We start from the raw sequence: 10,600 nt of genomic DNA on the forward strand, positions 1-10,600 counted from the left end.
AGACTCAAATATTTACAAACACCCACACTGTTTTTCTGAATAAATGTGTCTTGGCACACCACACCCAGTTTATGCTGAATATTTGATCACTTTTCTTATAAGAAATAACATAAATAATTTTTGTTTTTCTGCACAGACCTGGCCTCAAGGCATTGCTTACCCATTTTCAAATTAAGTTCAGGGTCATTCCTAAAGCATAATTTTAGCTTGCTTGATCAACTCTAGGACCAATTATGGACTGGACTTTTAATCCTGTTGGAAAACTCAACTTTGCCCATTTTTTTAGATATCATTGACTTGAGGTGAAAATCTAGAATTGGGGCATAATTTTCTTTCCTAATATATTCCATCCACTTTGCAAATACACTCACACCAAGACAGACCCTCACATGATGCTGCCACCACTGGACTGGTCACTTGGTACCTGACACGTATTAGGCACACATGACAATTGTCATAAAGCCATGACTTCTCCAAGCATTGCTTTTTGTTATTAAATTATTAAATGATCAGAAACTGAACAGCTGAAGCGTCCCAAGTAATAGAAACTTCAAGAAGAAGGTTCAACAGTCTGTTGGAACAAAATGTTGCTTTTGAACACAAAATTCTGCACCTCACCACAAAGTTACGCTTTTCACCATGAAGAATGGCGCTGGCATCACATTGACATGGTGAAAGCTTTTCACAGGAATGTAAAATAAAATTGGTGGATAATTTGACGAAACCTGTCAGAAAATTACCATAAATACGCAGCAAAGGCGACACAGACAATAAAGTGAATGTCTGGGAGTGACCAAATCTAAATCCATAACATTGTGTTTACTATATATAGTCATCCACCTTTCTGTCAGGGTTGTCTAATCAGGATATATTCTGTACTTCGCTGTTATAAAAAAAAAAATAAAGAGAAATTTCGAAGTTCAGGCACATCTATGTTAGTTGGGGAGGAATTAAACAATATTTCTGGCTGTGTAGTTTTTTTTTTTTGCCCACATGATTCTATTGAGAAAAACTAAATCCAAGGTAAAACAAAAATGTATGTTTTTTTTTATATATATAATTTTACTGTATGTTGCATTATCCCACTTTGTTATTACATAGTTTGAATGTTATTATCATATTTAAATTTTTATGGCAGGTGTTGAGGAAGCAATACAGGAAGCAAAGTGTAACAGTTTAAGGTTAATTTAATCCCACAGCTTATAAAAAATCCCCCTAATTAAACTGTAAATGATAAGAGTCAAATCTTTTCTCCTTCCCTTCACTCCTAGGACAGTAAGACAACCTTTGACTTGTGGGGTTATTTTCAGGTGGGTTAAATAAAACGCTGGAAGAATTCTGGGTGGAAAGAAACTTTTAAATACTGCAAAATAACTCTGGTCTTCTCTCTCTAAACAAAGTAGTAATTTATCTGCCTTCACTAGCTGACATAAGGCTATAAAATCAGTGTTATTGTTCCAGCATGTTGCCAAAGATCATTATTTCATTTAACCTTAGTTTACCTTTGAACCCTTGACATCTAAAATCTCTTGACACATCGCCCCCTCCTGGCAGGGCTTCAGTCACCAGTGCTGACACACTTACAAAATAAGATAATAAATGATAGAAACATTACATCAAATATATATATATATATATATATATATATATATATATATATATATATATATATATATATATATATATATATATATATATATATATATATAATGACACACATAGATCAAACATTCATATTACCTTGTGCTGCATTTTATCAGACACATTAAATGCGTCTGATTGATATCAAGGGAATAAAATCCTGATCAGTAAAAGAAGCTAATATGCATAGACTCAAATCTTCAAGCACTTCAAGTGATTTGTCTTTTTACCTTGAGATTACATTTTTTGTCAAAATAAGTGTCCTGGATAGAGCTAAAGTAACTACATGGCGTCTGAATTCTTTACAATTGCAGTTTTTCTAGACTTTGATCACATGCTAAAGAATTTGGGTCCTTCAAGGACACACGACTGTTTTATACAGCCACGTTATCATTTTTTTCTGCTCTAGCAAAAGTGATAGACAATTGATAAAAAAAAAAACCTGATACTCAGGCACAGATAAACAGCTTGTGATATGAATGTGTTAACGATAAGCATCCACTAGACCTAATCAAGTGTGTCCCAAGCTTGACTGTTGGTTTCATCACCTCAGTCAAGGTAGAAAGGTCTTCTTTTTGATAAAAGTGCAGATATTGAGGTATTTATGTCACACTGAACAAAAACATAAGGAACTCCAATAAAAAACGAAGACTGACAAGCTATCAGGGACAAGATAGAAATCCCTGACAAGTGAAGAACTTCAATCATCTCTTTGTGAGGTGTAAATCTTTGTTCCTGCAACCTGTAACAGCCAGGCAAATCCAGTGTCAATGCAATTGATTAATGTATTTGGCCACTTTCTCCTCTTTTGTGTCTTTTCAATAAAAACGCTCTGTTTCACTTGATTTGGAGTCATGAAGTTGTATGTACATAATTCAGTTTTCCTGCAACAGCTACTGGAAATCACCAAGTACATTCCCCAACTTATAGTCAAACTTCCAGCAAAGTATGTGCTTTCACTGGCCTCAGTTTTTTTGGATTCATTTAGAGCAAGTCTTAGCATCAGTTTAGTCCACATATCTGTGTAGGCTCTTATGTGGTAATAGCTTTAAATATCAAAGGTCTTCCTTATCAGTAATTGTTTGATTTAGGTCAAAGAAATTGAAGGGAGGGTATGACCAGCTAAACCAATGAACAAAGCAGTGATAGGAAGAGCTTTGGTAACTTCATTGAATTGTATTATTTAAAAAGTTAGATAGAAAAATATACATATTTGCATCATTTAGTACTGTGTTTCTCAAGTGATTGTACAAACACCAGTGGTGGAACTTGGGCAAACAAACTAATGATTATGCAAAACCAATAAATACACCAGCAAAAAATAATTTAATCAAAACCTTGTAAAGAGAGCAGCACAGTGAGCAGAAGTCCTGGTGCAAGCGAAGTGGAATCATGTGCTGCTGATCATTTCGAGTCCAAACCACTGAATTTTTATAGTTGAGATTTTCAAACACTGTACCAACAGGTTGTGCAATTTTGAGGTCAAGCATATAACCAGAGGTGAATACAAGTAGTTCAGTCAGTAGTTTGAATGATTTTATTACTAAGTTTTATGTTCAAGGCAGTTGATACAGCTGGGCATATTCTGACTTTCTAACATGGAAATCCAAATTCTGAGCGGTTCATTCTTTTCATCTTGAAACGTAAGATGAAAAGAATGTAAAAATGACAATGTGTGTTTAAATCACATCTTTGAACCAATCATATTTTTTCTTATTCTAACAACAAACATCAAGTCCAAGTCCTGTTGCGCTTCTGTTTTAAAATATTTTTGAGTTGGTACAAGGAAGAGTGTTTACCAAGGTAGTTGCAAAAAAGTTTAGGAACCAGCTCCATTGAGGGCCCATCCTTAAATTGTCCCTCAACAGTCAGACACAGAACAAAAGTTTACAGGCACACCTTGCCGTAATTTTCCATTAATATGTGATAGTTTGCTGAACACACAATGCCACCACCCTATGTAAACACACACACACAAACACACACACCCACACACACAAGTTCAGCAAGAAAGCCAAGCATTCAATAATTCATAAAGTGTTTGCTGTGGATAATGCCTTGAAAAAAAACTGAGCTTTAAACGGCCACATCATCACGCAGACCACGAGATAAGAGCGTACGCAGCTTAAAAGGAGCACCTCACCCGCAGTGGGACGCTCCTTTCTGCACAGTGGTCCAGCTCGCCTCAAGCAGTCAACATGACCTTCAATGGCACCTGGAAGGTTGATCGCAATGAAAACTACGAGAAGTTCATGGAAAAAATGGGTGAGCTTTGTCAGACTGGAGATAACTAGTGTCAGTTTGTTTAAAAACATGTTTTTTAGGCAATTAAGTGACCTTAATATTTGCAGAAATTGATGAGGTACTTTATGGAGGACTGATCAAATTCAGGTACTCATATTCAGATGGTAAACTGCTAATTATAGGTTGACTAAGCCACGTTCTGGTCGTCTAAGTTTTATTTGCAAACCGTTGATTGCGTGAACACTTTCTAGTTCCTGATTTGGCTCTTGAACTCTTACTTCCACTCTACAAAGACACAAAGCACTTGTTTATTAACCCACTGAGCATGTTCAACGTGTCTGACGACAGGAGTAAACATGGTGAAGAGGAAGCTGGCCTCTCATGACAACCTGAAGATCACCATCGAACAGACTGGAGACAACTTTCATGTGAAGGAGAGCAGCACTTTCCGCAACATTGAAATAAACTTCACCCTGGGAGTCAACTTTGAGTACAGCCTGGCAGATGGAACTGAACTATCGGTAAGATAAAAAAAAAAATAGAGCCGCATCGACTTCAGCTCAAACTTTTCTGCCCAGGCCTCTTATATATGAGATAATTATTAAGAACCACACCTTTATGTGAGATCTTTTTGGTCATGTGTCAAACCACAGGGTGCCTGGACCATGGAGGGCGACACGCTAAAGGGGGTTTTCACCAGGAAGGACAACGGAAAACAGCTGACAACAGTCAGAACCATCCAAGGAGATGAACTCGTTCAGGTGAAGAGTTTGATTGTATGCCTCCATGCCAATTCTAGCACTGCAGTGTCTGAACACTTGTAAAACAATGGAGTTGTATTTTTTAAATTATATGTGGGTATGTGAGATCTAACGCAAAATGTCATATTTTTGTTTTCAACAGAGCTTCAGCTACGAAGGTGTGGACGCAAAGAGGATTTTCAAGAGGAGTTAGACCTCGTCTTCTTTAATAAACAAAGTGAATTATGAAATTATGTACAGTATTGTGTTGAACTGTCACATACATCAACATCCAAAAGTGCCAGATTTGTGATGCATTTTTATACCTGCATTAATAAAATTAGAACAGCCGGTTTTCTGTTTTTTCTCCTCTGTTTTTGCAAAAAAACAAACAAAAAAAAAAAAAACATGCTTTTCGAGTGAGCCTTGTGTGCAGTCATAACACAGGAAGGTGACTAATATAGGAGTGGTGCAGTAATTAAAACTTTATTCAACAATAAGTAAAAATAAAGATATATTATCTCCAAAAGTAGAAAGTGTAGACAGATTTAACAGTAGCATTTTTTTTTTTCAAATGAATCTGCAACTGGACATGTCAGAAAGCATGCAGTGGATTATCAGCAGCTTCATGGAGGAGACCACACAGAGGCGTGAAGGGAGATCCAGTGAAACTCTTGCAGGCTATCTGATGACCAACAGGACTCAAGAGCCTGGATAAGATCGGATAAGATCTGTCACATAATGTGGAAAATTTCTTTTTTAGCCCTCGATTGTTGATGCTAAACAGGGTAATTAGATTATGTCTCTGTGTGTGTTTAAAACACAGGATAAAAGATATGTTTTACAGTAACACCATCTATCAATGCATGGAGAGCCCCGGTTCCCTCTGCAGGACTTGACTTCCCACACAAACTTAACACTTTTAGCTACATTTGTCAATGATGAGCCTATTTCAAAATTATTTTACTTCAAAGGTTTATGAGTATCAAATTTTAATTGCATTTTTTTGTACATCGGAAAGAACCGGCAAGTTGAATCATTATGTATGCAGCAGAAAACGATCATTATTTATAGTCACACCATATTGTCGCAGGAATCACGTTTCATGTGAAACTTAACTGTCAACTTGTCATTAGGAAACACTGAAACTTTGTGCTCCAGACATGACAGAGTCGTTTAGTGGGATAAATGACCTCGTCTCCACAATTTATGTATCACATCTAGCTAAAGAAATATAATAAGGTGAATTCTGGCTTGATAGTCAAATCCTGCTTAGGATCTCAAGCAATCTTGGACTGGTCCAGGCTGTATGGGACTCAGAAGGAGACCGTCATGTGAAGTCTTTACCTGAAGACTACAGAACATGAGTACAAGATGCACCTTACAATTACAATAACTTGATTAAACTGTAAGAAACAAAATGCATTTATTATCCATTAGGTTTTAGCACCAACCTTTGAAATGAGAGGTGGGCGCTGCAGATTTCTTCTCTGCACTTTTAGAGTTAACAGACTTTGTCAACGTTGTGATTTTGCTACTTGCAGTCATGACTGGAGCCATCCAGAATAAAAGCGCTTTCCGTACAACAAAATGTAATTTGCCTGTTAGCTTCGAACCTTTTTACATTCTGTCACACTACAGCCTGAAACTTTAGTGTATTTCATTTGGATTTTATGACGCAGACCAGTGCATAACTGTGTAGAAGACAAAAAAAACAAAAACTTTATCGACATAAAAGTAAAAATGTGATTTTCAACCTTAAATAAAATCCAGTACAGCTGTTCTGTGAAGGCCTCGAAGATTTGTTAGAGAGCCTTAAAGAACAAAAAAGCATCACAGGAACCAAGGAGCACGGCAGACGGGTCATTGAGAAAGTTGTGAAGAAGAATTGGTAATTAAATAACATCCTGGGTTTTGAACATTTTGCAGATTGTGCATCATTAGGTGGAAGTTCACCTAAAACATGGGTCAGCAGCCTTTACAATGCAAGATAAGAATATTTAAAGAAGATCAAAACTTGGAAGCCCTTGAGGATCCGTGGGTAGACTTAAAAATCAGTTTACAGGTTTTCTTCTTTACTCTGAACTTGAACTACCTACATGGAGAAGCGTAAATCTGTTGGAGACTTTCCCCAAAATACTTGAAGCTGTAATGGCAATAAGGTGAATTTGAGCTTCTGGTTGTATTGCAACAAAATTTGCAACAGGCTAAAATGGGTAGAAATACTTTTGCAACACACCGTAGATTGAAATGTGTCTGTTCGTTTATCTGCGTTATTTCCTAAAAGTGGTTTATTTGAACACAGACAAGGAAAACAGACATATTGCACTGAAGATGTCAAGGCACAGCCAATACAACAAAAGACACAACATTCAGAATGTAAAGCAGAACAAGGAAACAAATCAAAAAAGGAAAACGTCCATGTACTCTGACAACTATCTCTTTGAACTTGTCCAATAAACAATCATTTCTTTGGAGCAGTAAATCAATTAAAAAGACAACATTATTACTACAATTGATCATTGCTGCGGGATAATAAGTAACCAATTAGTTCAAAGCCAGTCAACATTAAATTTCACTTTTTAATGTTTTAGTAGCTAGTACGTTCTATAAAGTGCAAAAGGTTGCAACCAAAGCTGTTTTCCTTGAATCAGATTCTGAACAATAAAACAATAAATCATTAGGAGGGCAAATCGGAAAGATCTTTTAGTATCATTTAGTATTTGACAGCATAAACATTACACACACACACACACACACAAGCACACACACAGAGATTTACTGCTTCAATGAACTCATGGAACAAATAATCTGAACAAAGGTTACCAAGAACAGATAAAAGCAAATAAAGGAAAACATAAATGACACAATGTGTAGGAAAAGACCGTACACTGTGATGAGCATAAAAGATATGAATCTATAGATGTATTTATCTGGAAGTAAAACAACATAGATCTTTTTACGTTCTTGGAAATATCGAGAATGAACACGTTACACAGATGTAAAACACCCAGATGTGCTTGGGGACTCATTTGAAAATGTTGGTGAATGCATATTGTCCCGGTGAGTTAGTAGTAGGTTTCCAGCAAACTGTTTTCAAATGCATAAACAACAGACAGTATTGTTGTGCGAGCAAGAAAAAAACAAAACAAAACAAAAACCATTCAACGTCCCAGATCAGTTATGGTTACAAACTTCTATTTAATAAATTGATTCCTTACAATTAGATAGAATCCCTTATAATGCTAAGACGACTCAGGAGTCCAGCATTTTCATGCTCATGCTGCACATACAGCTAGAATGTTTTATAAAGGCCACATGCAGGTTTCACAACATCACTGTTTTGAACAGGAATACCAGTGTGTTGAGCTGTATAGTTAGTAATGATGTCAGATGTGTCCGGTACATTATGAAAATACCTACAAATATAGATCTGTTTGGATTTCTTTAAGGAGGAAGACAAGATAAAGTACAGAGAAATGGATCAGAAGAACCAGCGTGACAAAATTAAAGTTGTAGTGAATAGCCTGAGGGCTGCCCCTGCTACTGAACTCCAGGTTCTTAAGCTAATATGACTTTATGGATCACCACAAACTGAAGCCAGTCATGCAAAATTACACTTTAATGAACCAAAAGTGTTTTTCATTGTCACTTATATAAAGATAAAGACCAAACCAGAACCTTATTCGCCGGTAGATTTTTACAGCGGTGGAGGCCGTCCGCTTTGGGGCAGCCAACAGTCATTCATTAACACATAAATGTTGCAAAAGATCAGATAAATGATAACAAATCAGTAACTTACAATGAGTGACTGTTGCAGCATATGTTATCTGGTGACAGTGGAAAAAATCCCCAGTGTGCATAAAGTCAGTGAGCTGCCCAGATTCTGACAGAAAAAGAATTGCCCGCTATATTATGTTGACAGCTGTGTTGCTGAGTTAAACCAGGATTTGTTCTACAGAAAGAAAAAAAAAAAAAAAGACAATTGGATAAAATATGTTTAATACACAGATTCGTCCCTCTTTGCAGAACATTTGTACAGATTTCAGCATCATCTGTTGATAATCTCTAACTTTAGACATCGATCATGTTAGTCTGTTGACAAATAAATGAACAGTCTTTAATTTAACTGCAATTTTATTTTAATGTGGAGACAGAATATTAGCCAAAACCTTTAAATAGATGTTATTAATGATGGGCACGTCACTTAGGTGAAATAAGTATTTGATCCAAAAAAGGATGTAAGGCAGAATTTGACATTTGACAGAAATTAATCAGTTAATCCATAACAGTTATCAATAATCCTGATGTAAATGTTTTGTGTGTATCAACGACACCTGACTGTAGAATCAAATTGCTCCATACCAACCCGTCCTTCACCAGGAACAGGACAAACAACTCTCAAAGGACATCAGGAACACAGTAAATCTGCATAAGGCTGGAATGAGCTTCAATCATCAAGAAGCATTTAGTTGCATAGACTTAGAAATGATGATGCGACAGAGTGAAGGGTGTCTTCAGAAAGAAATCCCATCCTTTTATTCCTATGGAATCCTTGCTAGATTGCAGGGGGTTGAGGTTGTTACAGCCAGTGGTCGTGTATGTTTTCTTGTCTTTCTTTTCTGTATATCTGCAGCCTCTAATCAAGTTGACTCCACTTGGAAGTGGAAGTGGGTGCAGCGGTGCCGCTCCCTGAGGCCTACAGCGATTGGCTCACAAATTGCCAGCTCCACCAATCCCTGAAGAGGCCTCCCTTTTAAAACCCCAGACTTCCTGGAGGAAGGTCTGGCTGTTTCTTTGTTCAGACAGCCACTTTGTTGGGTGTTTGGTTGACTACTGCAAACTTGCTTTGTTAGCTCTGATAGCTCTGATAGCTTTGACAGCTTTTGTTAGCTTTGATAGCTTGTGTAACTCATCTTGTTCCTGTGGGGGATCTTTGTATCTCTGTTAGAGATTTGAAGTTTGTTTTTGTTTAACCTGTACTGAAAGTCCATTTTTGTTTGGTTAAGATCTTTGGTTTACAACTCTGATTGTTTTGTGGATTTTGTTTTATTTAGTACATTTTGTTGTAAGTCCCTACATTTTGATTGTTGTTAATTTACCTTTAAATTTTTGTCAAAACCAAACAATAAACCTTTAACTGTTACAGGTTTCTTTAATGTTACTTCCCCCTCCCCATGGCTGAGCTGGGTCGTAACAGCGGTCAATGTTTGTGAGACACACTGGACAGGTCACAGTCGATCATCAGAAAACACAAACAACCATGCACACACACCTAAGAGCAATGGGGGCAGGGGGAGACCAATTAACTTGCCATGCTTTTCACTGGACTTTGGGTGGAAGCCAAACTACCCAGAGAGCATGCAATGAGACGCATGCAAACTCCATGCAATCCCCCAGCCTCTTGCTGCAAGACAACAGAGCTAAAAATGGCACCGTGGTGCTGCCCACAAAACAACTCAAAACATACAGCAATGTTAACAAAAGAGTGGCTAAAGAAGAATTACAGTCAGGTTGTCAAGTAAAATCTGGAGGGAGCTGAATCTTTGACTTGCCAAGAAAATGAAGAGGTTTTTTTCTTTTCATGACCAAACGGGTCAAAGTTCCTTGAGATGAGTGGGGACTTTGTGTGTTTAATTCTAATTTACTGAAGGAACAATCATTTACTTCCCTTAGCAGCAAAACAACTAGTGAGTAACTATGTACTACATTATATGACATGCTGTCCTTCTACACTGGAATCAAACTACCAAATAAATTAGACTGTTCATTTGTTTGCAAATGAGCAAACTAACAAGATCAAAAGGGAATCAAATAGTTACACCGTTGTGTAGTTAATACCAGAGTTTTTAAACCCCTAACAAATTTAGTACTCTTCTAATTTTACCAACATATTGAATTTGAAAGAGACTATTTAGTTAGAGATCAGGCTGATGCCAGGAAACCTTTAACCCTCCAAGACTCGGAGGTCAACA

General features: G+C 37.0%; 1 protein-coding gene across 1 annotated transcript; it reads left to right on the forward strand.

Annotated features, from left to right (window-relative positions):
• Window positions 1–3,707: 3,707 nt before the first annotated feature.
• On the forward strand, window positions 3,708–4,976 carry fabp2 (fatty acid binding protein 2, intestinal). The gene is made up of 4 exons (XM_014989546.2): window positions 3,708–3,906; window positions 4,234–4,406; window positions 4,539–4,646; window positions 4,789–4,976. The coding sequence occupies exons 1-4, from the start codon at window positions 3,840–3,842 to the stop codon at window positions 4,837–4,839; spliced, it is 399 nt and encodes a 132-aa protein (XP_014845032.1). The 5' UTR covers window positions 3,708–3,839; the 3' UTR covers window positions 4,840–4,976.
• The last annotated feature ends 5,624 nt before the right edge of the window (window positions 4,977–10,600 follow it).

The sequence above is a fragment of the Poecilia mexicana genome, unplaced genomic scaffold (assembly GCF_051168715.1).
Source record: "Poecilia mexicana isolate PSO_F unplaced genomic scaffold, ASM5116871v1 scaffold_1, whole genome shotgun sequence".
NCBI classification, from domain to species: Eukaryota; Metazoa; Chordata; class Actinopteri; order Cyprinodontiformes; family Poeciliidae; genus Poecilia; species Poecilia mexicana.

Bases quoted from the DNA above. Each gene is read 5' to 3' on its own strand.
- fabp2 (XM_014989546.2), top strand. From the start codon at position 3,840: ATGACCTTCAATGGCACCTGGAAGGTTGATCGCAATGAAAACTACGAG. The intron at 3,907-4,233 runs GTGAGCTTTGTC...GTCTGACGACAG, and splicing joins GAAGTTCATGGAAAAAATGG to GAGTAAACATGGTGAAGAGG. The intron at 4,647-4,788 runs GTGAAGAGTTTG...TGTTTTCAACAG, and splicing joins AAGGAGATGAACTCGTTCAG to AGCTTCAGCTACGAAGGTGT.